This window comes from Chlorocebus sabaeus, chromosome 18 (genome assembly GCF_047675955.1).
Source record: "Chlorocebus sabaeus isolate Y175 chromosome 18, mChlSab1.0.hap1, whole genome shotgun sequence".
Taxonomy (NCBI): Eukaryota; Metazoa; Chordata; class Mammalia; order Primates; family Cercopithecidae; genus Chlorocebus; species Chlorocebus sabaeus.
The window spans coordinates 74500519-74528504 of record NC_132921.1 but is presented as its reverse complement, the minus strand read 5'-3'; the positions used below and the strand labels follow the sequence as shown (position 1 = coordinate 74528504).

General features: G+C 51.5%; 1 protein-coding gene across 6 annotated transcripts in view; it reads right to left on the bottom strand.

The window, feature by feature from the left end:
• The window catches only part of LDLRAD4 (low density lipoprotein receptor class A domain containing 4), a 443890-nt gene that overhangs the window by 204230 nt on the left and 211674 nt on the right, over positions 1 to 27986 (bottom strand). For 5 of the 6 annotated variants that reach the window (XM_007974746.3, XM_073006499.1, XM_007974745.3 and 2 more), the window contains one exon: positions 5175 to 5315. The exons of the other annotated variant lie outside the window; for it this stretch is intronic. In XM_007974746.3, the coding sequence (XP_007972937.1) occupies positions 5175 to 5315 (141 nt within the window). The remainder of the gene's footprint in view (positions 1 to 5174; positions 5316 to 27986) is intronic. 6 annotated transcript variants of the gene reach the window in all.

Here is a 27986-nt window from a genome sequence, read left to right as displayed (position 1 = left end):
AACATGCTTCGGAGGTGGGAAGCTGCTGGCCTAAGGCGGGAATCAGGGCAGTCAGAGCTTGGTGCCTACAGGTGACGAGGAGGACGCCAGTCTCTTTGGGGGGAAAAATGAAGAAGGTGGGAAGAACTGGTTTTGGAAGTAACATAATCAACTCAGATTTTAATAAGTTGGGTTTTATTTTATTTGGTTGTTATTACCCTAAGTGGCATTGGGAGGAAAAAGTTTCCTCCTGAAAAGTCCTAAAGTCATAATCCTGGCATAACTGGGTGCGTTTTGTCAGCTCCAGTCCATTTGATTTGGGGTCAGTTTTATGAGGTCTCTATACAGAGGGAAGCGGCTTCCCCTGACGCTCCAGTAGCAAAGGGGAGCTGCTCCTCTCCCCGCTCTCCCCGAATCAGATCGTCTCAGTTACCTGGAAATTCCGCTGAAGCTCAAAGGGAAAAGCTGTGGCTTCTTGTCGGTGCTGACATTACTCTTAAGGTCCAGTAACGAGAATCCCTCAGCAGAGCTGGCTTCGGGGTGTCTGTGCTCACCAGGGCTTTCGGAGGAAGTGACACTTGCCAGGCTGCACAGACCACTCAATTATCAGTTCTGGACCGTCGAAGGCGCGCTGCTGTCCCCCAGTAAGATGTGGCCAAGGGGCTTTGGAAACGTAGCACCGCAGGATGTCCTTGGCTGGGCAGGAATGGTGAGGTGGCGGGTCCACCAAGCGGGATGCCAGTCTCAGGCTCCCTGCAGCTGGCTGGCTAGCAGGTGGCCTGTCTGGGGACCAGGGCAGCAGGTGGAGCCTTATACACCGGTTTCTCTCTCTCTAGGCCCAACCCACTTTCTCAGCTGTGCCCCACGCAGGCCCCAGCCATGGCCTTCTGTCCCAGAACAGCGCCACCCTCATTGCCAACCTACGCTCATGCTCTTCTGGGCCCTGGCACTCTGTCCTCTCCTCTCGCCACCCAGCACACCTCCTCCAGGAAGCCACTGTGACCACGAATCCAACCAGGATGAATCTCTATCCCCTGAACCACGAACAACTGGACCCGCTCGGCCCTCACGCCCTGGGCCCGTTTTTAGTTATCTTTGGCTGTGCAGGTGTGAATTCGCCTCCCGACTCTCAGCACCTTGACAGCAGCGTCTATATTTTCCTTCATTCCTCGTTTCCACAAGGCCTAGTACAATGACCAGAGAAGGTACTTCATAAATAATTTTGTTTGTATAAGGAATAATTTGTATAATTATTTTGTGTAAATAACAAATAACTGTGTTTGTATAATCTATATGTTTACTACTCAGGGGTACAATATTCTGATAGAGCAGCCAGAGAAAAGATGTGACAAAAGCTGGTGACTGAGACTGACGGGATATTTCCTCTTCCACAGAAAGATGCAGCCAGGAAAACCCTTTCCCCAGGAGATAACGGACGTCAGCCCAGACCTCCACGTCCACGCAAAACCCTTTGATGTCTCAGCAGAACGAAGCAGCCTCGGTCCACGGATAACCTGGCCACGGTGAGGAGAGGCAAGAGGCAGACGAAGCCCACTGTGCCTCAGCCTCTTTTGTTTGAAGAGAAAAGCTACTTACAGCAACTTTCAGAGCTTCTGTGATTCTTATTATTGTTGGCTTTAGAAATAACAGTCACATTTTCTTGCTAACCTTAATTCACACTGAAATTTGGCAAATATCAAACGGGAGATACGGCCAAGACCTCTGAGCCGTGGAACGTACTCAAAGTTAACAGCACGGACAGGAAACCAAACTGATTCTAGCTCATCTGGAAACCCAGAGGTCTCATCTCGCTTCAGCCTCAGCACCCTCAGAGGTGGGACACTGAGTGTATCCTTCAGGTGGGAACAAGGGAACACAGATCACACAATCCTGCTCCTAAGCAGAGCTGGGACACTGAGTGTATTCTTCGGGTGGGAACAAGGGAACACATCACACAAAGCAATCCTGCTCCTAAGCAGGAAGAACGAGGTACCGCCTTTCCAGAGCGTGGTGCTTCACAGACAAGAGTTCACGGGACACTCTGACTCTGTCCAGGTGGAGACGAAGGGGACCTTACCGTCAGAGCGGCGCACCACAAAAGGCCATCTGTCTGTCCGCTGTAGGAAACGGGCTGGTCAAGGATCCAGTAAAAAGTGTCATCCGCTGACACCCCACTGACAATCGGAGAGGCTCTGAGGCAGGTTCACAGCTATTTACAGGGCGTGAAATCTCCCTGTTCGCTGCCCAGCAGAATACAGGGAAGAGAATATGTATCTATTCAACAGGAGGCCACCCTCCGGCCTCCTCCCCTGGGAAGCCGCACACCTGGCGGAGGTGAGCTGCAGCGGAGGACAGAGGAACCACCACCTGTCCCGGAGTTCCCAGCCACACGGAACCCTCCAGAGGCAACCTGCACCGTGAGCATCCCCCCATGACCACTCAGCCAGCTCCCTCGGGCACCTGCAGAGAACCTGAGGGGAAAGTGGGGGCAGCCACGGCGCCGTGAGCGTCCCCCCATGACCACTCAGCCAGCTCCCTCGGGCACCTGCAGAGAACCTGAGGGGAAAGTGGGGGCAGCCACGGCGCCGTGAGCGTCCCCCCATGACCACTCAGCCAGCTCCCTCGGGCACCTGCAGAGAACCTGAGGGGAAAGTGGGGGCAGCCACGGCCCAGGTCGCAGCCTCCCCAGGGGACAGAACAGGGAGAATCACCGAGGATCACTGGGCAAGCGCACTTGTAGACACCTGTGCATTTCTGCTCCGTGTACGGAACGGCTCTGACATTACAGACGGCCCAAAGTCACAGCCGCGCACCCCCCAGGAAGGGCCACGTGGGGAGTGGAGATGGCAACGGCAACACGATGACATAGACTGTGTTTCCCACGGACGTTCTTTCCTACAGATGCGTGCAAGGCAGGAAGTGTGCCCGTTCCACAGGGAGAGAACCTGAGCTGAAAGGTGCTGTCGCTCCCCTCGGGTGAACCGTGAACCCAGATCAATCTGAAGCCACAGCCATGGTCCTGCCCTTTGTCCTTCCATCTCCTGGTTCTCCAGTCTTCTTAGAAGGACTATATTGTAAATAATATCCCATTTTAGCTATAAAGGCAAAAGTTCTAGTCATATCTGAACAGTAGGGGGCCAAGAGTTTGCCAACAGGATGGTAAGACTCCTCTGTTAGGACAAAGTTGGACCACTGACAGATGTAACTGCTCCCCTGGCTTCTAGGCAGAATTAAAGTGCTTGCATTTTAAAAAATGAGTAGAAAAACAATCTGGAGACAAGCCTCAAAAACCAGAAAGAATAGTGACAAGAAAGGGAGCGAGGGAGGAAGGAAGGGTAGGAAGGAGGGTTGAAAACAAGGAAGCCCTCAGCAAAAGGGCCCTGTAGTAAAGGAGGAGGAGGCCGCGGACACAGAAGCAGCCTGTGGGGCCCCCCAGAGCAGAGGCCAGGGCTCCAGAACTCTGAACCCAGTCAAGGCAGCACACAAGGTCCTGATACTCTCCACACAGCTTACCATGGTGTCTGCTGTTAGTCAAGTCCAGAGAAAACAGAGTAAGATGCTGGCTTTCCCACTTCCTTCTAAGACCCCAGCCTGAGTTCAGGTCATCTCTGAGTGCTTAGTGCCTGGAATGCGCTGCTCTAAGTGCTGTCTGTGGATTGTCCCGTGTGATGATCCAACAACCATTCTTACGCCCCATTGTGCAGTGGAGGGTGCTGAGGCTCAGGAGATGAAAACAACATTGTTCCATCCATGTGGAAAGGCAGACAAGCAGGGTTCCTCAGGGCTCCCGGCCCTCTGGCCTGCTGCCTGCTCGTCCTCAGGGAGGTGCTCACCCAGCTCCCACTCCCCCGTCCTGACCTGCAGCCCTCCTCCCTCTTCCCACACCCAGCCCTGGTTCCCGCGCTAAGTAGGACAGCCAGAGCGAGTGCCTCCGGGCCATCCTGGGCCTGGGGGCAGCCGGGGCCTGTGGGCCAGATGACTCCAGGTGAGAGGCAAAGCTGTATTACACAGAGACTGCTGCATAAAACACGGACCCAGGGCCAGGCAAGCACGTGCCCACCCCGAACCTCTGAGAACGGTCTACGCAACGTACAGAGATGGGACTCAAAGAGCGCTGGGTAGGAGAAAATGCAAATGGAAACACAACAGAAAAACTTGAGAAAAACTATTTGTACTATAAGACTCTTGAATTTAGCAAGCATAAATAGCAGGCTTAAAATGTGCTAGAGCACAGTCATTTTTTATACTGGGGACATACGTAACGTGCCCCCCATATAAAAATACAGTAGGAATAGAGAAAATAGTTTCTTTTTTTAAATCCCCTCCCATTTTCACATTTGCAGCACTGGTATTTATGTAGTCTAATTTCCATAACAAAAATTTTAAATCTGTCTCAAATATAACTCCTCAAAATAATGTCAGTAAAAATGGGGAGAGACGCTGAACACATCATAAAATGATGTAAGAAGGCCGTGTGAGGAGGGTCGGCCCGGCCAACGCTCTTCCCAAGGTGTGCGACTGCAACCAGACCCTCACCCTCAGTCCCCCTCACCTAGCCCAGAGAAACACAGAAAACAGAAAGCCACCTGGCTTCCAAACTGCCTTCTTTGTCTTCCCTTCTCACAAAAACCATGAGACCAAAAACCAACGAACTTCAAACTCTGACTCCACTTCTTCGAATTCAAGAAATGCTCAAAGCCTCAGCCTTGGGGATTCACACGTGTCAAGACCTCACTCAAGCTGTTTCCATCCAGCATCTAACAGAAAAACACATGACCAGAACCTTTAAGGATCCCATGCAAAGTTTTCTACTTTCATATTTCAGTTGCATGATGAATTACGGACCTTCCACATATCTTTCTTTGCTTATTTAAAATTACTTCTGAAGTAAGAATGTTGCTATGAAGAATACTAAAATCAATATACGATTTCCTGGAATCCAGGCATTGCTCAGATAAATAGCAAAAGCCTATTTCAAAACACAGCTCCGCCGACCACTGTTGAGAACAGAACGAATTTCCCACGTTTAAACACGCCGCCCCTCTATCCCAAAAGAAGAAAACATTTCCTTTGTGAAAATACAAATCTCTTTCTCGAACCAGAAAACAACGTCCTCCCATGTCCCAGGGACCCCACCTCCTAACCGTTTCAGAACCACATCAGACAGTGCTGCCCAGGTGGGAGGAGAGACTTACAGTTGAAGATGCCCGGAGGCGGGTGCTCGGTCACCAGGAGACAGTTCTCTTCGTCACTGTTGTCCCCACAGTCGTTCTGTTGGTTACAGACCAGCGAACCAAGATACAAGCATTTACCGCTGGTGCAGGTGAATTTGCACTCTGAAAAAGTACAATATAAAGCATGGAGCAGTCAATGCAAGCTTGGTGCTCTTGAGCGGCGACTGTCGTTGGTTTTTCTTTCCCCCATTTGCATGCCATGATTGTCTGGGAGCTCAGACTATCTGCAGAGCCCCGGACACTACACTCAGAGAACGGCCATCTGGGTGAGGACCTTCCTTGTCTGAAACACATGGGATGGTGCCCTCCTGCACTCCACAGGGGCGCCAAGGCCTGCCACGCACGCCTCGCCCTACGGCACTGCCCACACGAGTAGCACAGGTGCTCTCTTTCTTTCCACGGCCTGCTCTGCAAAAGTCATAGCTGTGGGGCTGTATTATTTGGTCTGAAAACATCCTTGGCGGTTCTCCACACCTCCGAGAATGGGGGAGCCTGCGCAGCCAGCCGCGGCAGGGGCCGGCAGAACTCAGGAGCGCTGGCTTAACAAAAGGACACTGAGACATTTTATTTCCCACTTGCCACCGTCTTGTGGTGAGAATCTGGACAACGTATTTCACCTCTCAGACGTTCATTCGTCTCATGCCTCAGAAAAATCAGGCATGATACCAGGCGTGGGTAGCAGTGAATTTATAATGTAAAACATGGGAAAATCATGTGTGCTTTCTACTAAAGTGCCATGTTGGTGAATTATAAAAATAGAGCAGATCCCATACCCAAATCCCTATAGGCCACACTCAACACAGGCTCCCTAAAATCTGTACAAATCCATATTTGAAAACGGAATTCAGTTTTGTAGGACTTTAAAATAAATTTGCACACTTAACACATTACCATCCGTTTAAGCAACGAAGAATAAAGGAAGTTACACATTTATATACACTTGAGCACAGAAAGGTCCACTACATCTTACAGCGACTGTCATCCTGCATTCTGAGTGTGGGCATGGCCCTAGGAGACCACAGAAGCTGGCAGGATTCACACAGCACAGCCCACTCAGTAGACAGCGGGAAGACAGAGCCTCCGGAGGAGTCCCGGGCTCCTCACTGCCACTGACTGTCACAGCCTCTTCCTTTTTCCAGGCCTTGGTTCTGTGTCTGGAATAAGGGTGGTGGGCCTGGATCAAGTCCAAGGTCCTTTCAACTCAAATTTTCCGTCATTCCAATAAAAGGCTGGGCATCGGCACACCAAGGCCTCCTCCAGACACGCGAACCACGTGTGGGGCTGCCCCAGCGCAGCCTGCCTCTCGGGGCGAACTATGGCCCACAAGATAATAACCTTTACCTGTTGTAAAGAAACACAACGTAAGAGTCCTCAAAGTATTTCTGTGAACCTGTATAAAAAGAGTATTATAATCCTCCATTTGTTCACATTCTCCTAAAAGAGTGTAGAAAAAGACACCAGCCGAGCTGCTGACCTAGTTTAGAATAACATGTGAGCACAGCCCAAATGCACACCCACACGCACCTCGCTAGCGGCACCATCCAGGTTAGAAGAGCTGTGTGTGGAGTGAGGCCGGGCCACACGGTGGGGGTGCGGCCGGAGCCAAACGCTCTCTTTCCGTAAGGTGGAAAGATTAAACCCAGCTGTTTGAAATCACATTTACGAAGTAACATTTTTTTTTAACTTAATGGAAAAAAGGGATGTCAAGGGAAAAATTTATCTTCCTTTCCAAAAGAAATATTGGACTATGGATTTATACCAAACATGAAAAGCCCATTAACCAAAAACAGGTACTCCCTGTGTCGCTAAAACGGTGATTGGGAAAAAAAGGAATACGAACCTGAATTGAATCAAACTCTAACTAAAAAGTTCACCATTGCTGTGGTTTGAAAGGATCCGAGGTTAGACTACCATATTCAAGTTGGTGTGGAACGTTAAACTACCCAAGAAATGACACCACATCCACACTTCACCCATTTTAACCTGTTGGAGGGAGACACGACAGGCTTGCCAGGAAATGAATTCTGCGACTCATTCATTCATTCATTCACAAAACCGGTATATTAGCCACGTCTATGTTCTGTGCTAGGTAGCGAGACACGGAAACTCGGAAACGAATGAGCTAGCCCTCTTCAAAGCGCTTATGGTATGAACTACGTTAAAAATACGAGCAGTGACTAATTTGCCGCTCCTTCAAGGCCAAACATTTCCCTTCTTTATCTCCTTCGTGTTCGAGAGCGCTGCCCAGCCTGTGACAGGCGCTCGGTGAATCACACATTTGTTGAATAAATATGAATGATGAATGATCTGATCTGAGCCTCCTAAGAACCCTGTGAAATAATCAGGGCAGATATTATTCTTCCCATTTGATTCCGTTTTGCCTCATCTCACCGCACTGCCTCAGTTTCCAGATCCACTTTCAGGAAAGTGAGAGACTCACTTGCAATGGGCGCGGCCCCACGTATAATGACGAAACTCCCCAAATCGCCAGTTGTCTCAAGTCGGCTCAACATCAGGCAGCACTAACAAGGCTTGTGCTACTCATGTGCTTGGTTCTTACTTCTTAGATAACGGAAATAACATCTACCTGTTAAATTTCAAATTCAGTTGGGTACAGTCACTCATACCTGTACTCTCAGCACTTTGGGAGGCAGAGGCAGAAGGATCATTTGAGTCCAGGAATTCTAGACCAGCCTGGGCAACAAAGCGAGACCCTGTCTCTACAAAACAGTTTAAAAATGAGACAAGGGCAGTGGCCACTCCTGTACTCCCAGCTACTCAGGACACGAAGGCAAGAGGATCGCTTGTGTCCAGAAGTTCAAGGCTGCAGTGAGCTATGATCACACCACTGCACTCAAGCCCGGGTGACAGAGCAAGACCCAGTCTCTAAAAAATAAAAAAAATTTCAAATTTATAAAATCTAAATCTCAGCAGTGAGTCATCTGTCCAACATCAGAGTAAGGTCTTTCCATCACACGGCCACTGGAATCAGAACGACCAGACTGAGAATTTTAATTTACCAGTTTCCTGATGTGATACAGAAACTACTAGAAAATTGTTGTAATGTGATTAAGTGCTAAGAATTAATGCTAACACTGGAATGAGAACTGCAGAGCACAGTAAATACCGGTCCAAGTTAACAGAACTGGTGTTGACAGAGGCAGTCCCACCTCATCCCAGCTCTGGACAGGAGACCCCAGCACACTGTGCCACCCAAAAGCCCAGTGTGCATTCAGATCCTCTAATCACGAGATTATCGTAGCATTTCAAACAAACTGATAACCCTAAGAGAAAGGCCTCCTCTTAGCTGCATATTGGATCACCTGGACATCTTTCAGCACTGCTGGGGTAGGGGTCCCAGCCAGGTCCTGCTCTACTGGCCTGAGGTGCAGTCAGACATGTGGGTTTCTGACGCCCCCGGCACGGCTCCAGTGGGCAGCGCAGATGGAGAACCACTGTCTACGAGAAAGAGGTAGCTCACTTACAGCAAGCCTCCTCTTCAGTTAATGGTATTTTATTGGAATGTTTATTTGGTATTTGCTAATTTACAAAGAAGAAAACTAAAATACAATCTCTTAAAATAAGCAGGTATTTGGGTAACTGCTGACTGCAGGGCCCAGTCGCTAGAGGTCTGTTCTGTCAATGGGCTATTTTGGAAACTTTGGAACCAATGTAGCTTTGACCCCTAAACTACACTTTGACAGACTAGAACCAGAGGGGGTCCTCCGTGAAGTAAAACTTAAGTCAGAGAAAGACAATGGAAAAATTTTAAAAATATGTTGTCTATTCCTTGTGGAACTTGTTGAGTATTTCTGCCAAGCTAGAAGTTGAGGGAAATCATGGATTGTTAAACATTAGAAACACTTTGTTGACAAATGAATGGCGACCTCAGACGTGTAATACTGGACTGGAAGACAGAAGGAGCTGCTCAGGAACCAGTGTCTCCTCCAGGAGCTACAGACGTGTTATAACCATTTATAAGATTTAAATCACTCTTCTTAAAAAAAAAAAAAAAAAAAAGTCGGGACCTTCTAGGTGAAGAAAGTGGCATTCCTCTGTGCCAAAATTTCCTGTTTCTCATTTAAAAAAAAAAAAAAACCTTATGAGAAACAACTTCCAGAATCAACAATAAGTATTATCAGTACAGACTTCTGATAATAATACAGTCTTCTCCACATTTGGGGTCTCCAGTTTCTCTGCATTTCTACATAAAGCTTCTGATGGGTTTTCTGTGTTGTAGTTATCCCAGAGTCATCAAATCTGAGTGCTGAGAGGGACCTAGACACACTGATCCACCCCTCGCCTCCCAGGTGAGGAAGAAGGCCAGGGATAATCCCTGACTTACCCGAAGCTGGAGAATGAAGCACCTGTGGTGGAACATAAAACCTGAGATTTCCATCGGATTACAGGAAACCCTTTTTTGTCCTGAAGGTCATTCTAGTTATGTACAAACTAACATTAGCCAGTTGGGTTATACCATGTACGAGAGAAGGAAAAGAATGATTCAGAGGAAGGGAATGTCCTAATATGTTGTAACCTTTGAAAAAACAGGGAATTTTAGGAGCCCTAAAATGAGGGGAAAAATGGAATATTTTAAGGTTTTCTGTGATTTCCAAACTCATACAAAAAGGCTATATTAAAAAAAGAATGTAAGGACCAGTAGCCTAACAAATTTGAATAATGTAAACCTAAACTCGGTCAGGATTCAATGATAAATGCTCAATCTTAAGCAGAACAAATCAAGCCTCACAGAGACTAAATTTAATCTGCTTGGTAGAGTCAACATTCTACTAGTTAACAGGCAACAAAAAGTTGTTTTCAATTTCCACTACACTCCTTTAAAGTCTTAGTTTTCACAGATACGATCTCAGTCACAAAATAAGGACTATATACAGCATTACATCTCAGCTGTAAAATCAGCCTTTTTTGTGAATTGGCAAAGTAGTCTACATTAGTTATTTCTGTTAAAATTCATATAGCAACACTGACTCATTTAGTTCACACTTCTATCATTCACAAACCTGAAAATGGAGAGTGATTCTGGCTCCATCATTTCTGACATTAAAGTCTAGAACCTGCTCCCTGTACGGGTGCCTTTTCCATGTGCTTACGTGGTAAATAGCAAAGAGGTCAAATCTAGCTGCTAGTGAAGCAGAAGCCAAGAATGAACGGGTTCTAAGATTAGCATAAATAACTGTACCGTAACCAATGTAAGTTTACATTCCCTAGCACCGAGGTGACAACAATTTTTTATTAATGTATATACACACTGCCTATGCCCCTGCAAGGTATAAGGTATCCTGTAATAAAAGGAAAATTCAGGCTGGGCATAGTGGTTCACACCTGTAATCCCAGACAGAAGGACAGCCTGAGGTCAGGAGTTCCAGACCAGCTTGGTCAACATGGTGAGACCCCGACTCTATGAAAAATTTAAAAATTAGCTGAGCATGGTGGCACGTGCCTGCAGTCGCAGCTACTCGGGAGGCTGAGGTGACAGAATGGCTTGAGCCTAGGAGTTCGAGGCTGCAGGGAGCCGAGATCACACCACTGCACTCCAGCCTGGGCAACAGAGCCAGACACTGTCTCTTAAACAAATAAACAAATAAAAGTAAAATTCAGTGAAGATGGAAAATAATGAGTAAAACACAAAACATAAATCAGGAAATGCAGAGGAAAGAGAAGAGGAAAACTGACTGAAAAGAACTCATTTCTACACTGAATTCCAACCAAACAAGCCACCACAGACAAGAGGAAACCACAGGCATGGTCACGGGACCTCACTGGCCCTTGGGGTAAGCACTGCAATCAACCAGAAACACCCATTCTCCTGCTTCTAAAACTTAACAGGATCTGTCACTCTTTTAGTAAAGGGCGCTATTCAGCAAGGAGGAGGCTATCTTGAACACCAATTTTATCGAGAAGAGGAAAAGGACTCCCCATCTTGTAATTTCCTGTATCAGCCTTCAGGGAGGTTGAAATATTCGTTTCCATAAAGTGGTTTCCATAAAGTTGCCAAAACACAGCATCCAGAATGTAGTGCTTTAGCTAATTACGAAGATAAAGCTTTGAGAGTTTTCAGAAACGAAAAGTCGATCCTTAGGGCCATTCTTCTTAAACGTCAGCTTTTGACAGCATGGGACTGCCGTGGGGATGCGGCGTGCACTCACTCCCCTGGGGAACCTGCAGTGCAAGCCGCACAGGTTGAGCAAGCTGCGAGCCCACACCGGCGAGCTATCAACGCGAATCCGTCTGGGAACCTGAGGGAGGAGAATGCAGCAGTGCGTGTGCCTCATCGGGTGTCACAGGCCAGTTCCACGCTCAGCCGGAACTCAGTGTAAAGGCACTGGCCTCACCGGTGACGCTCTGACCTCACTCAAAGACGGGCTGATGTTCCCGGTCATAAACTTGGAACAAAGCGGAATTTAATTTGAAGGTTTATATTCTGTGTAATGAAATAAGTTACCCCCAAAGCATTTAATAAAAGTCCTATCTTAAGTGGTGCTGCTGAAACCATAGTTGTCCTTCAGAAAGATGAATATGACATGATAAAAGGAAATCTGCCCAAGTAATAAGATTACCAGAGAAGAGCCTCCCGTCAAAGAGAGTAATAAAAAATGTTTAAAAACTCAATCCATTTTATGATATGGCTTATCGCTCCCATTATGGTACTGAAAAGATGATTTTAATGGGTCTCAAATTCTATGAGAACCCTAAGTGAAAAACGCAACGACGTGCTCTTAAAAGTCCAAAGTACTCTCAGGCTTTGGACTTGCAGACCTACAACTACCCTTTAGAGCAGCTTGAACAAATCACACAACTTCCCATCAAAATACTACCCGGCATTTTAAAGTCGTAAAAGTCCTTCAGGGCTTGAAACGGTGGATAACAGTAATTCTCGTCCATGTTTATAACCAGTGAATGAATGAATTTGCTTTTGTGGGTGGTTTGCTGTCTGTAAGATGTGAGCAGGCATTCTTCCTCACTTCTTCCGTAGAACAGTGCTGAAAGTAGGTAAGAATCCCCTTTCAAACTCTCGGGAGAACAGAAATATCAGTAAGTGTAATGCACATGGGAGAAGAGTTTGAAACAATGTCACCTGTATATCCACAACAGTGGCTTTCTCTGGGGATGCTGGGGTCACTTCGATAACTTTCAAGTTTCTTGTGGATTTTATATATGATTTTATAGTCAGGGACAATAAAAACCCTATTTTAACAGGGAAAATCTCTGTAAAAACCAAATGTCTATAGAACTCTAAAGCCATTAAAATTCATAATTTTAAAGGCACCAATAAAGTACCTAATTCCCTATGGCATCATCTAAACAGAGATCCCAACACGAGTCCTTTCTCATGAGGATAATGCTATTTCAGACACATTTCCTTTGCTTTGCAGAAATGTGTACTGAGCCCCTCCATCAGTGTGCAGTGGCAGGGGCTTGCTCGGCAGGGATGCATCCTGGAGTGCAGTGGAGACGGTGAGGTCAGCCAGGGGGCTGGGGGGCCTGTGGGGCCTGCAGTCTCTGGACAGCCTGTGGCTTTTACTCTGTGTAAGACCAGAGGCATTAAAGGATTTTGAGTTCAAGGACAAATATACTTCAATTAAAAAATATATATATTTGATTGAAACACAGCATGTGTGTATGTATGCATGTGTATCAGAAAGTCCAGTTCAATGAGTCTACGCAGGTTGAAAAACACCTACATAACCAGCACCCTGATGAAGACACAGAAAGGCACCCTCGGGGGCCCTAACTCCTTTGTTTCAGGATCTTGCTGTCTGCAACGTGGTAGTAGACTTTGGGGGCCGAGGCAGCCCGTTGTGAAGAGCCTTGTATGCCTTGCTGAGGCCCGTTCACGGCTCTCAATCTGCAGGGTTTAAATAAACTTCGTGAATGTGATGGAAACTCAGCTGTGCCAGGCTTTTAATACACCTTCATCAGGACTAACCTCGCGTAACCCTCTCATGACTGTTCTGCGGAGAAAGCAGCATCAGTCATGAAGCCCGACAGGAGCTCCAGGTCGCCCCCGGCAGACGTGCTTTCCACGTGCATTGGAGGTCTGTGGGCAGTGAGGACCGTGTCCACCTGGCAGGACCAACAGAGGCACATCACAGGTGTTGACAGCAGAAACCTGGGCCCCAAAACGGGGACCACGGAGTGCCTGGCGGCATTTATTCTCAGGCGCGGTGAAGGCTGGGCTGGGAGGCTCTTTCCCTCAGGTCAGTCCCTCGTTCATTCACGCATCCACCCACCAAGAGCCCGTCACTGCCTGGGCAAGGAGCACGGTCACAGGCAGCAAGGGAGAAGCGGACAGTCCACCGCCCGAGACCCAGGACCCAGGATCCCAGCCTCCCTCCAGCTCTTACACTCAATATTCTGCGTATCCTCAGGCAAGACTCTTCATCTCTAGATTCCTACGATAAAATGAGGTGCCTGGACTAAACCGGCAGCTTTTCATTTTTCCTCTGAACAACTTCAGCGCTTCCTGTGGGGCCTCGCGATCTGCGGCAGAAGCGGGAGCTGGGTCAGGAACCCTGAGCGCCAGCGCGGGTCTGCACGCAGGGGAGGCTTCCCGTGGAGGGTTCACTGGACAAGGGCATCCCCTGGCTGAAAGGCCTGAAAGCCTCTTTGCGTTCTCACATCTAAAATCTTATGTTCTCAAAGTCCTTTTGATTGTTATGATCAGTGATTCCATAAATTTTTAAGACAGGGCTTTTGAAGAATAAAATCCCACATTAGTTCTTTGGTACTTCTGTCGCCTGCTCTGAATTATTCCGATGAACATTCAAATGACTGGTAACTTTAAAAATGGATTCCTGAATTCTGGACATTTTGACACACACTGATTGTATCAACAACAGCTCCACAGGGCCATTCCCACGAGAAGGCCAACATGCTCTAACTTCCCGTCTTATAAGAAGATGCTCTGGGCCCCATGGCCCATTTCTCTGCTCCCGCAGTTTAATGCTGCAAACAAGTTTTCTGTTCTCACTGTGTCTAATTTCTGATTCTCCCCTCAACAGATCTGAATCGGGCTTTGGGCTGCATCACTGCACCAACGCCGCCTGGCCAGGTCCCCAGTGACCCCCACGTGGTTAACTCGGCCGCATCTCACCAGACCCCAGTTGACACCTCCGTTCCCTCCCACAGGGAACCGCATCCTTCCCGTGTCCCGACACACACAGCACCGCGCTCCTCTCCACAGCTCTCAGCTCCTCCTCCCCTCCCTGACCTCTTAACCTTGGAGTGCCCCAGCTCACCCTCGGGCCCCATTCTCTTTCGGCATACGCCACTGCTTTGCCATCTCTAGCAGTCACTGTCTCACACTAACAACTCCCACAATTCCCTGACTATTCCATCTTTCCCTAGACCCCAGATTCCTCCAGTCACTTGTTCAACATCGCCGTGTGGAGACCCCAGATTCCCCCAGTCACTTGTTCAACATCGCTGTGCGGAGACCCCAGATTCCTCCAGTCACTTGTTCAACATCGCCGTGCGGAGACCCCAGATTCCCCCAGTCACTTGTTCAACATCTCCATGTGGAGACCCCAGATTCCTCCAGTCACTTGTTCAACATCTCCATGTGGAGACCCCAGATTCCTCCAGTCACTTGTTCAACATCTCCGTGCGGAATGTATAACAGACATCTCCACTTACTATGTCCAAGGCCAAATACCTCATTTTCCCACCCAAAGTCACTACCCCAGTAGCCTTCCCCATCTCAGAAACTACACTGGGGATACAGACGCCACTGTAGTCATCCATAACCCCTCCCTTTCTCTTACATCCCAACCCGTCCACACACTCTGTTGGCTCCACTTCCAAAACACACTGGAAATGGACCCATTCCCACCACTTCACTATAGTCACCCTTCTCCAAGGTACCATCTCCCCTCCCCACCGTGATCTCCTGGCTCCTCCCCTGTCCTTCCCGCACGGCCCTTCTCCAAGGTGCCATCTCCCCTCCCCACGGTGATCTCCTGGCTCCTCCCCTGTCCTTCCGGCACGGCCCTTCTCCAAGGTGCCATCTCCCCTCCCCACGGTGATCTCCTGGCTCCTCCCCAGTCCTTCCAGCACGGCCCTTCTCCAAGGTGCCATCTCCCCTCCCCACGGTGATCTCCTGGCTCCTCTCCTGTCCTTCCAGCACGGTTTACTCACAACACAGCAGTCAGGATGTTCCTGCTGAGATGGAAGTCAGATCAGGTCTCTCCAACACCTTTCATTTTACTCAGAGTGAAACCCCAAGTCCTTACAATGAACTTGACATGACCCTCCCTGACGTGGCCCCCACCAGCTCTCCAGCCTCCCCTCGCCCTTGCGAGGTCGGCTCTGGGTACCCGGCCTCCTCGCTGCTCCCTGCACACAGAGCTCATCCATACCGGCTGCTCCTCTGCCCAGAGCTTTCCTGAGACCCCCACTCAGCCAACTCCCCCACTTCCATCAGGCCTTCGTGCAAACGTCACCACCACCATGGCCTCCGTCACGCCGCTCCCCATCTCACCTCCCAGCCGCTCCCCATCTCACCTCCCAGCCGTTCCCCATCTCACCTTCCAGCCACTCCCCATCTCACCTCCCCGACTCCGGGCTCCTCCTACTTCCTTTCCTGCTTCCCTCTTCTCTCCTACTCATATTTCCATCCAACGTGATAGTCAAATATACACATAACGTTCCTTGTCTTCTTTTCTCCATGAGAGCATAAACTACACGAGGGCAGGGATGTATGTCTGCCTGGTCTTACTAATGAGTCCCCAGAGTGTAGTACGTGGCCAGCAATCAATCAGTATTATTATTGTAAGCAATCAATCAATATTATTAAAGAAACCAATGAGTAGATGTAAAAGGCTGTGGAGAGGTTCGTATAGGAACCACGATTAACTATGGGTGAACCTTTGGATGAAGAAAATTTTCTTTAGCTGAACAAATATCCTCACTAGAAATAAATATATGGAAAATGAGGCAGGAAGGAGATAAAAGAAGGAAATAATATATTATTAGCAAATTGTGAACGATTTTTAAAGGCAGAGTTAAAGTTATTGGCCACATGGTGTTTTAGTTACCTGTGGTCTTCAATTATGGAATTGTTCTCTCCTGTCCTCAAGGTCATAAATAGCTAGGCTTTTTCCATCTGTCCCGACCCAGTCATCTGGCTGTGCTCCTAAATCACAATGTTCTCTCTCAGCGCAACACTGTGTGTTTTGGAGAGAAAATCCATTGTCTGGCTAAGGCCCTGTACTGTCGATTCAGGAAACAGCCAGCTCCTTCCCTTCTCGCCTCCGGCACCCTGAGGACTGGGTGTGAGTGCTGAGTTCTCCACCTGTCTTATTTCCTAGTATTTGCGACCAGCTCAGAGCCAGGGAGAGTCAGGGCTCTACTGGCCCATGTGTGGCTGCCCCCAACCTTGCCCTCAGGTGGGTCACAGCTGCCTATTTTTTTCCCACTTGGGTGAAAATGCCTGACTTTCTTGCCCTGAGCTTCTCATGGCATCTGCCTAGAATCCTTCCCAACTTTATGAAATTTGAAAATATCTTCCTTCTGAGATCTCTTTTTTCTTTTATTTTCATTCATTCTTTCTTTCTTTTTTAAGACATAGTCTTGCTCTGTTGCCAGGCTGGAGTGAGTGGCACCATCTCGACTCACTGCAAGCTCCGCCCCCTGGGTTCAAGCGATTCCCCTGCCTCAGCCTCCCGAGTAGCTGGGATTACAGGCGCCGCCACCGCGCCCGGCTCATTTTCTTTGTATCTTAATAGAGACAGGGTTTCACCCTTTGGCCAGGATAATCTCAATCTGCTGACCTCGTGATCCACCCGCCTCGGCCTCCCAAAGCGCTGGGATTACAGGCATGAGCCACCGCACCCGGCCTTCCTTCTGAGATCTCAAACCTCACTGACCCCAAAGGGCGCAGGCTCATAAACGCCCGTGTTCCCCGTATTCTTCAACCAACCCGCACCAGAATTTCGTGATGGCATCTTCATACCTCTTTTATGGATGGCAGGATGTTCCACTGCCGGAGAATGTCCCTGGTTCCAAACAAGGAAGGTCTGCTGGTGAACTAAACTGTCTCCTCATTCCCAGATGGAGACTTGGAACTCAAAAGAATGGCTTCTGGCTGCTGTAACTGATCACACTCGAGGCTGGGGTCAAAGTGGGCGGCAAGCCATCGCGTGTACTCCCCTCTACGCCAGGCTGCAGTAGGAGGAGGCACAGGTGGGGCTGCTGGGTTCTTAGCAGGAAGCTGAGCTCCAGGCTGACCTAGAACCAGCCCTGCGACTGGGCAGGAGAGATGGGAACCTCTCACCTGCCCTCAAAGTTACGGCTTTATTAGGAAAAACTACCTATTTCTGACAACCTGTGCCAGGCCAGAACTCCAGGCTCTGAAAAGACAAAATATTTTTTGACTGAACATGCCCATTCCAGGCTTTTCATAAAGAACTTTATAGTACTATGTGCCAGTGAAGGATTTCCTAAGTTCCTTTGCCTGTCTCCCCAATAATCAAAAAGAGAATATTTCTAGTAGACTTGGGAGACTTCAAAATAACGTGATCAACAAACAGGAGCAGGGGCTTAAAAACCCATCGTCCTCAATGGAACACTGGCTGATAAAATCCCCTACCTTCCAAAATTAACAACGAATCTGTCTTTCTGTTCAGTTCTTCCCCGAGGGCGTGTCCTGCTGAGAGTCGGTTTCATCTGTGCGGTGTGGCCTGATGGCCCAGCACCCAGGAGCTCTGCGCACCCTGCCGCCACGGGCCACCCATCCCCAGATCTCTTCCCACACGGTCACTGCGTTCCACCGTCCTGCCCTCGGGGAATCTCGGCCTCCCTCTCACAGGTGCGATTCACTTTCACCCCCCACCTGGGCCTCCCCCTTCTGTCCCCACCCCTTCCCCAAACAGACAAACCTCAAACACCACCCAGGCCCCACCCCACGGACTCATTCAGTGATGCCATCGCTGGACCCAGGTCAGCCAGACGAACAGCAGGACGGTGTCAGAGCCTCGACCTCGGGAAGCACCGCATGAGAACGATGCAGCTGCGCCTCCCCGGGCCGTCGACCCCAGCATGGAAAACTCACACTGGTCCTCAGTCCAGCCTGAACACTCCTGCTGAGGCCGGCTCTGCTCTGTCTCATCCTGTCGTCATTAAAGAGAGAAGGTACGGCCACATCTACCTGGAATAACCACCTCCTCCTCTGACCACAGCTCTTATCTGGACGTGTCATATTCCTCCACCCTCCTGGAGGGAGGACGTGCCCCAGTAGGCAGACGGCTGAGCTTTAATTCTGCTCCACAGCCAATCCAGGTTTTCTCAATACTACCTCTGTGGAAATGTGCATAAAACAGCAAGATCGATTGGCATAAATGAGACAAATGGAACCCAGAAGCTTAGTCCCAAAATGCACACTGAAAATAAATTCATAAAAATATAAACGAAATCAAGTTTTCTTTATATTTAAGTATAACAAAGCTACCTATTGATAAATGGGGCCTTCTCCACTCCCATGTCCAGGACTTACGTTCCTTGCTTTATTTTTTCTTACAACGCTTACCACCTTTAAATGAAGCAAAAGCAAATAAATCAATAAATCATATAATTAACTTTCATTTTATGTACTGCCTTCAATCGCTGGAATGTAAGTTATCCTGAAGGCAAAGAACGTTCACAGTATTGTTTATTTCTGTTATTTCCCTGGGTCCCAGAACAGTGTCTGGCATGTAATACAGTCTCAAAAATATTTGCGGAATGAATGAAAGTTTTTTCTGTTAAGTAAACTGTTATTTCTGGATGATAAATGTCATGTCACTGACCTCATATCTTTCCGTAGATTCCATCACTTCCAGGACACAGTCCGTATTAGCGAGGCATACGCGGCCTTCGCCATGTGGTCCTGAGCATCTGCCCCAGTCCTTCCTAAATCCTACACATCCTCCTGGAGGCCAACACGCCTCTCAGGCACACCATGGCTTCCCATCCCTGCACCTTCATGTACATGGTTCCTCCTGCCTAGAATGACCTGCTCCTCCTTCCCTTGCCTGACAAATGCCTACTGAGCTTTTAGCAAAAAACAAAAACAGAAAACCCTCCACCAAGACTGTGGCGCCTTCCCCAGTATTCCCATCCCCATCCGGGAACCGAGCACCGCCGCTCCCATGTTCTCATGGCAACCCGCGCATCCCCCAACACCGTGCTAATCACCTTGCTGTCACTGCTTGTCTCTTTGTCTCACCCACGTCATTATCTTTGCATCCCCAGGGGCTAGCACAGTTGGTGGCTAATAGTTGCTGCAACTTAAATGGACTCAAATGCACTAGAGGGAGGGGAAGAGAGGTCAGCGCACTTTGGGGTTGAGTTTTGTCTCTTTCACTTGTACCTGATATCTGTGCTCCTGCCACAGCCGTCCACACAGATGCACAAGCTAAAGAGGAAGATGGACAAGAAGCGGCACACACTTTGCTCGTCTGGCTTCATCTTGAACCAGAGGGCTCATTCATCTGTGTTAAACCATTAAATATTAAAGCTGTATAAATCACACAAACCAGTATGTCTGCCTCTCTCCACTAAGTATCCAAATCAGGAACCAATAAAACACTGGAAGATTTTTTTTTTTTTTTTTTTTGAGATGGAGTTTCACGCTCGTCACCCAGGCTGGAGTGCAATGGTGTGATCTTGGCTCACTGCAACCTCCACCTCCCAGGTTCAAGCGATTCTCCTGTCTCAGCCTCCTGAGAAGCTGGGATTACAGGCACATGCACCACGCCCGGCTGATTTTTGTATTTTTAGTAGAGACGAGGTTTCATCATATTGGTCAGGCTGGCCTCAAACTCCTGACCTCAGGTGATCCACCTGCCTTGGTCTCCCAAAGTGCTGGGAGTACAGGCATGAGCCATCACACCCAGCCTAACGCTGGAAGATGTTTTAAGTATATAAGTTTCTTGTACAGTGAAAATCATACACATGTGATATAAAGAAATCATAAAATTTCAATGAACAGAGGTTGCCCATGACACAAAGGACAAGTGTTAAGGCAACATGTGAACAGGGCTTTCTATAACTCTTCAGGTGCACACATGGGGAGCAGCCAAGGATCTCTGCAGAAAAACTCACTCCAGAGGTCAGTGGCTAGAAGCACAGATGGAGAGTGAGTGAGCACGAGCACCTCGTGGACTCAGCCCTCCCAGGTACGGTACTGGAAGACGCTCAAGACACAGCTCAATGAGAAATGTAGTAAATGAGGTTCTTCTTTAGTCTTTTTTTTTTTTTTTTTTTTTTTTGAGACAGAGTCTTGCTCTGTCACCCAGGTTGGAGTGCAATGGCGCAATCTTGGTTTACTACAACCTCTGCCTCCCGGGTTCAAGAGATTCTCTTGCCTCAGCTTCCTGAGTAGCTGGGATTACAGGAGCCCGCCACCATGCCTGGCTAATTTTTGTATTTTTAGTAGAGACAGAGTTTCTACTAAAGAGTCTGGCTGGTCTCAAATCCCCAACCTCAGGTGATCTGCCTCCTCGGCCACCCAAAGTGCTGGGATTACAGGCATGAGCCATCACGCCCGGCCTTCTTGAGTCTTAAAATTAGAAACTTGTTTCCTCTAAAGGCCAGAAATGTTCAGAGTTCTCTAGAAGCAGCGGCCCGTCATGATTACACCAACATTAATGAAATACAGTAAATGATTCTGGACACCAGGCATTCACTTCCCAAGGCTCAATGTAGGTTAAGTTGTGCCCAGCTTGAGAGGACTGCCAGGATTAACCCAGAGCCTGTCAGACTCCCCAGGGAGCTGCTACAAGCTCCAGTGCCACACTCCTTCCTGACACCAGCTCCAGCGCCACACTCCTTCCTGACACCGGCTCCAGTGCCACACTCACTCCTTCCTGACACCAGCTCCAGCGCCACACTCACTCCTTCCTGACACCAGCTCCAGCGCCACACTCACTCCTTCCTGACACCAGCTCCGGTGCCACACTCCTTCCTGACACCAGCTCCGGTGCCACACTCACTCCTTCCTGACACCAGCTCCAGTGCCACACTCACTCCTTCCTGACACCAGCTCCGGTGCCACACTCACTCCTTCCTGACACCAGCTCCAGCGCCACACTCACTCCTTCCTGACACCAGCTCCAGTGCCACACTCACTCCTTCCTGACACCAGCTCCGGTGCCACACTCCTTCCTGACACCAGCTCCAGTGCCACACTCCTTCCTGACACCGGCTCCAGTGCCACACTCCTTCCTGACACCAGCTCCAGCGCCACACTCACTCCTTCCTGACACCAGCTCCAGCGCCACACTCACTCCTTCCTGACACCAGCTCCAGTGCCACACTCACTCCTTCCTGACACCAGCTCCGGTGCCACACTCCTTCCTGACACCGGCTCCAGTGCCACACTCCTTCCTGACACCGGCTCCAGTGCCACACTCCTTCCTGACACCAGCTCCAGTGCCACACTCCTTCCTGACACCGGCTCCAGTGCCACACTCCTTCCTGACACCAGCTCCAGCGCCACACTCACTCCTTCCTGACACCAGCTCCAGCGCCACACTCACTCCTTCCTGACACCAGCTCCAGTGCCACACTCACTCCTTCCTGACACCGGCTCCAGTGCCACACTCACTCCTTCCTGACACCAGCTCCGGTGCCACACTCACTCCTTCCTGACACCAGCTCCGGTGCCACACTCACTCCTTCCTGACACCGGCTCCAGTGCCACACTCACTCCTTCCTGACACCGGCTCCAGTGCCACACTCACTCCTTCCTGACACCGGCTCCAGTGCCACACTCACTCCTTCCTGACACCAGCTCCGGTGCCACACTCACTCCTTCCTGACACCAGCTCCGGTGCCACACTCACTCCTTCCTGACACCAGCTCCGGTGCCACACTCCTTCCTGACACCAGCTCCAGTGCCACACTCCTTCCTGACACCAGCTCCGGTGCCACACTCCTTCCTGACACCAGCTCCGGTGCCACACTCCTTCCTGACACCAGCTCCGGTGCCACACTCCTTCCTGACACCAGCTCCAGTGCCACACTCACTCCTTCCTGACACCGGCTCCAGTGCCACACTCACTCCTTCCTGACACCAGCTCCGGTGCCACACTCCTTCCTGACACCAGCTCCAGCGCCACACTCACTCCTTCCTGACACCAGCTCCAGTGCCACACTCCTTCCTGACACCGGCTCCAGTGCCACACTCACTCCTTCCTGACACCAGCTCCGGTGCCACACTCCTTCCTGACACCAGCTCCAGTGCCACACTCCTTCCTGACACCAGCTCCAGTGCCACACTCCTTCCTGACACCGGCTCCAGTGCCACACTCCTTCCTGACACCAGCTCCAGCGCCACACTCACTCCTTCCTGACACCAGCTCCAGTGCCACACTCACTCCTTCCTGACACCAGCTCCGGTGCCACACTCACTCCTTCCTGACACCAGCTCCGGTGCCACACTCCTTCCTGACACCAGCTCCAGTGCCACACTCACTCCTTCCTGACACCGGCTCCAGTGCCACACTCACTCCTTCCTGACACCAGCTCCGGTGCCACACTCACTCCTTCCTGACACCAGCTCCAGCGCCACACTCCTTCCTGACACCGGCTCCAGCGCCACACTCCTTCCTGACACCAGCTCCAGCGCCACACTCCTTCCTGACACCGGCTCCAGCGCCACACTCCTTCCTGACACCAGCTCCAGTGCCACACTCCTTCCTGACACCAGCTCCAGTGCCACACTCCTTCCTGACACCGGCTCCAGCGCCACACTCACTCCTTCCTGACACCAGCTCCAGTGCCACACTCACTCCTTCCTGACACCGGCTCCAGTGCCACACTCACTCCTTCCTGACACCAGCTCCGGTGCCACACTCACTCCTTCCTGACACCAGCTCCAGCGCCACACTCACTCCTTCCTGACACCAGCTCCAGTGCCACACTCACTCCTTCCTGACACCAGCTCCGGTGCCACACTCACTCCTTCCTGACACCAGCTCCGGTGCCACACTCCTTCCTGACACCAGCTCCGGTGCCACACTCCTTCCTGACACCAGCTCCGGTGCCACACTCCTTCCTGACACCAGCTCCGGTGCCACACTCCTTCCTGACACCAGCTCCAGTGCCACACTCACTCCTTCCTGACACCGGCTCCAGTGCCACACTCACTCCTTCCTGACACCGGCTCCAGCGCCACACTCACTCCTTCCTGACACCAGCTCCAGTGCCACACTCCTTCCTGACACCAGCTCCAGCGCCACACTCCTTCCTGACACCAGCTCCAGTGCCACACTCACTCCTTCCTGACACCAGCACCAGCGCCACACTCACTCCTTCCTGACACCAGCTCCAGCGCCACACTCCTTCCTGACACCAGCTCCAGCGCCACACTCCTTCCTGACACCAGCTCCAGTGCCACACTCACTCCTTCCTGACACCAGCTCCGGTGCCACACTCCTTCCTGACACCAGCTCCAGTGCCACACTCCTTCCTGACACCAGCTCCGGTGCCACACTCCTTCCTGACACCAGCTCCAGTGCCACACTCACTCCTTCCTGACACCAGCTCCGGTGCCACACTCCTTCCTGACACCAGCTCCAGTGCCACACTCCTTCCTGACACCGGCTCCAGTGCCACACTCCTTCCTGACACCAGCTCCAGTGCCACACTCCTTCCTGACACCAGCTCCAGTGCCACACTCCTTCCTGACACCAGCTCCGGTGCCACACTCCTTCCTGACACCAGCTCCAGTGCCACACTCACTCCTTCCTGACACCAGCTCCAGTGCCACACTCACTCCTTCCTGACACCGGCTCCAGTGCCACACTCACTCCTTCCTGACACCAGCTCCGGTGCCACACTCACTCCTTCCTGACACCAGCTCCGGTGCCACACTCACTCCTTCCTGACACCAGCTCCGGTGCCACACTCCTTCCTGACACCAGCTCCAGTGCCACACTCCTTCCTGACACCAGCTCCAGTGCCACACTCCTTCCTGACACCGGCTCCAGCGCCACACTCACTCCTTCCTGACACCAGCTCCAGTGCCACACTCCTTCCTGACACCAGCTCCAGTGCCACACTCACTCCTTCCTGACACCGGCTCCAGTGCCACACTCACTCCTTCCTGACACCGGCTCCAGTGCCACACTCACTCCTTCCTGACACCAGCTCCGGTGCCACACTCACTCCTTCCTGACACCAGCTCCAGCGCCACACTCACTCCTTCCTGACACCAGCTCCAGTGCCACACTCACTCCTTCCTGACACCAGCTCCGGTGCCACACTCCTTCCTGACACCAGCTCCGGTGCCACACTCCTTCCTGACACCAGCTCCGGTGCCACACTCCTTCCTGACACCAGCTCCGGTGCCACACTCCTTCCTGACACCAGCTCCAGTGCCACACTCACTCCTTCCTGACACCGGCTCCAGTGCCACACTCACTCCTTCCTGACACCGGCTCCAGCGCCACACTCACTCCTTCCTGACACCAGCTCCAGCGCCACACTCCTTCCTGACACCAGCTCCAGCGCCACACTCCTTCCTGACACCAGCTCCAGTGCCACACTCACTCCTTCCTGACACCAGCACCAGCGCCACACTCCTTCCTGACACCAGCTCCGGTGCCACACTCCTTCCTGACACCAGCTCCAGTGCCACACTCACTCCTTCCTGACACCGGCTCCAGTGCCACACTCCTTCCTGACACCGGCTCCAGTGCCACACTCCTTCCTGACACCAGCTCCAGTGCCACACTCCTTCCTGACACCAGCTCCAGTGCCACACTCACTCCTTCCTGACACCAGCTCCAGCGCCACACTCACTCCTTCCTGACACCAGCTCCAGCGCCACACTCACTCCTTCCTGACACCAGCTCCAGCGCCACACTCACTCCTTCCTGACACCAGCACCAGCGCCACACTCCTTCCTGACACCAGCTCCAGTGCCACACTCACTCCTTCCTGACACCGGCTCCAGCGCCACACTCACTCCTTCCTGACACCAGCTCCAGCGCCACACTCACTCCTTCCTGACACCAGCTCCAGCGCCACACTCACTCCTTCCTGACACCAGCTCCGGTGCCACACTCCTTCCTGACACCGGCTCCAGTGCCACACTCCTTCCTGACACCGGCTCCAGTGCCACACTCCTTCCTGACACCGGCTCCAGCGCCACACTCCTTCCTGACACCAGCTCCAGCGCCACACTCCTTCCTGACACCAGCTCCAGTGCCACACTCACTCCTTCCTGACACCAGCACCAGCGCCACACTCCTTCCTGACACCAGCTCCGGTGCCACACTCCTTCCTGACACCAGCTCCAGTGCCACACTCCTTCCTGACACCAGCTCCAGTGCCACACTCACTCCTTCCTGACACCAGCTCCAGCGCCACACTCACTCCTTCCTGACACCAGCTCCAGCGCCACACTCACTCCTTCCTGACACCAGCTCCAGTGCCACACTCACTCCTTCCTGACACCAGCACCAGCGCCACACTCCTTCCTGACACCAGCTCCAGTGCCACACTCACTCCTTCCTGACACCAGCTCCAGCGCCACACTCCTTCCTGGCACCGGCTCCAGTGCCACACTCACTCCTTCCTGACACCGGCTCCAGTGCCACACTCACTCCTTCCTGACACCAGCTCCAGCGCCACACTCCTTCCTGACACCAGCTCCAGTGCCACACTCCTTCCTGGCACCGGCTCCAGTGCCACACTCACTCCTTCCTGACACCAGCTCCAGCGCCACACTCCTTCCTGGCACCGGCTCCAGTGCCACACTCACTCCTTCCTGACACCGGCTCCAGTGCCACACTCACTCCTTCCTGACACCAGCTCCAGCGCCACACTCCTTCCTGGCACCGGCTCCAGTGCCACACTCACTCCTTCCTGACACCGGCTCCAGCGCCACACTCACTCCTTCCTGACACCGGCTCCAGTGCCACACTCACTCCTTCCTGACACCGGCTCCAGTGCCACACTCACTCCTTCCTGACACCGGCTCCAGCGCCACACTCACTCCTTCCTGACACCAGCTCCAGCGCCACACTCACTCCTTCCTGACACCGGCTCCAGCGCCACACTCCTTCCTGACACCAGCTCCAGTGCCACACTCACTCCTTCCTGACACCAGCTCCGGTGCCACACTCCTTCCTGACACCAGCTCCAGTGCCACACTCACTCCTTCCTGACACCAGCTCCAGCGCCACACTCCTTCCTGACACCAGCTCCAGTGCCACACTCCTTCCTGACACCAGCTCCGGTGCCACACTCACTCCTTCCTGACACCAGCTCCAGCGCCACACTCCTTCCTGACACCAGCTCCAGCGCCACACTCACTCCCTTCCTGACACTGGCTCCAGCGCCACACTCCTTCCTGACACCAGCTCCAGCGCCACACTCACTCCTTCCTGACACCAGCTCCAGCGCCACACTCCTTCCTGACACCAGCTCCAGCGCCACACTCACTCCTTCCTGACACCAGCTCCAGCGCCACACTCCTTCCTGACACCAGCTCCAGCGCCACACTCCTTCCTGACACCGGCTCCAGTGCCACACTCACTCCTTCCTGACACCAGCTCCAGTGCCACACTCACTCCTTCCTGACACCGGCTCCAGCGCCACACTCCTTCCTGACACCAGCTCCAGTGCCACACTCACTCCTTCCTGACACCAGCTCCAGTGCCACACTCACTCCTTCCTGACACCGGCTCCAGCGCCACACTCCTTCCTGACACCAGCTCCAGTGCCACACTCACTCCTTCCTGACACCAGCTCCAGTGCCACACTCACTCCTTCCTGACACCGGCTCCAGCGCCACACTCCTTCCTGACACCAGCTCCAGTGCCACACTCACTCCTTCCTGACACCAGCTCCAGTGCCACACTCACTCCTTCCTGACACCGGCTCCAGCGCCACACTCACTCCTTCCTGACACCAGCTCCAGCGCCACACTCCTTCCTGACACCAGCTCCAGCGCCACACTCACTCCTTCCTGACACCAGCTCCGGTGCCACACTCCTTCCTGACACCGGCTCCAGCGCCACACTCCTTCCTGACACCAGCTCCAGTGCCACACACACTCCTTCCTGACACCAGCTCCGGTGCCACACTCCTTCCTGACACCGGCTCCAGTGCCACACTCCTTCCTGACACCAGCTTTCAGCCTCTGCTTGATGGAGAGCATGTCACCAAGGTTGAGCGGCAAGCGGCTACAGCCACAGCCTGGCACAGCAAATGACACAGCAGATTGGACCCGTGGTTCCTAGGCCGCTGTGCCTAACCACGCTAACGTGCTCTTTGCACTATGAAAGCTGGAGCAAGGCTTGCTGAGACAGAAGAGGAAAAAACAGATCTGTTGCTGGAGATATGAAGAAAGATAAACAGAAAGCAGAAAGTACAGTTTTAAATTTGGTGATAGTGTTGGCTTGGTTTTGTTTTTTGAGACACAGTCTCACTCTGTCACTCAGGCTGGAGTGCAGTGATGTCATCACGGCTCACTGCAGCCTCCAACTCCTGGGCTCAAGCCATCCTCCCACCTCAGCCTCCTGAGTAGCTGGGACTCCAGGCACAGGGCATCACACTCGGCCTTTTTTCTTTTGTTCTTTTGGTAGAGACGGGGTCTCAATATGTTGCCTAGGCTGGTCTTGAACTCCTGGCCTCAAGTGATCCTCCCGCCTTCACCTCCCAAAGTGCTGGGATTACAGGCATAAGCAACTGCACCTGGCTGTACTGGTTTTTAACAAGCATAGATTTGCAGGAATAGCTCTCTTTATTTGCAAATAGCAG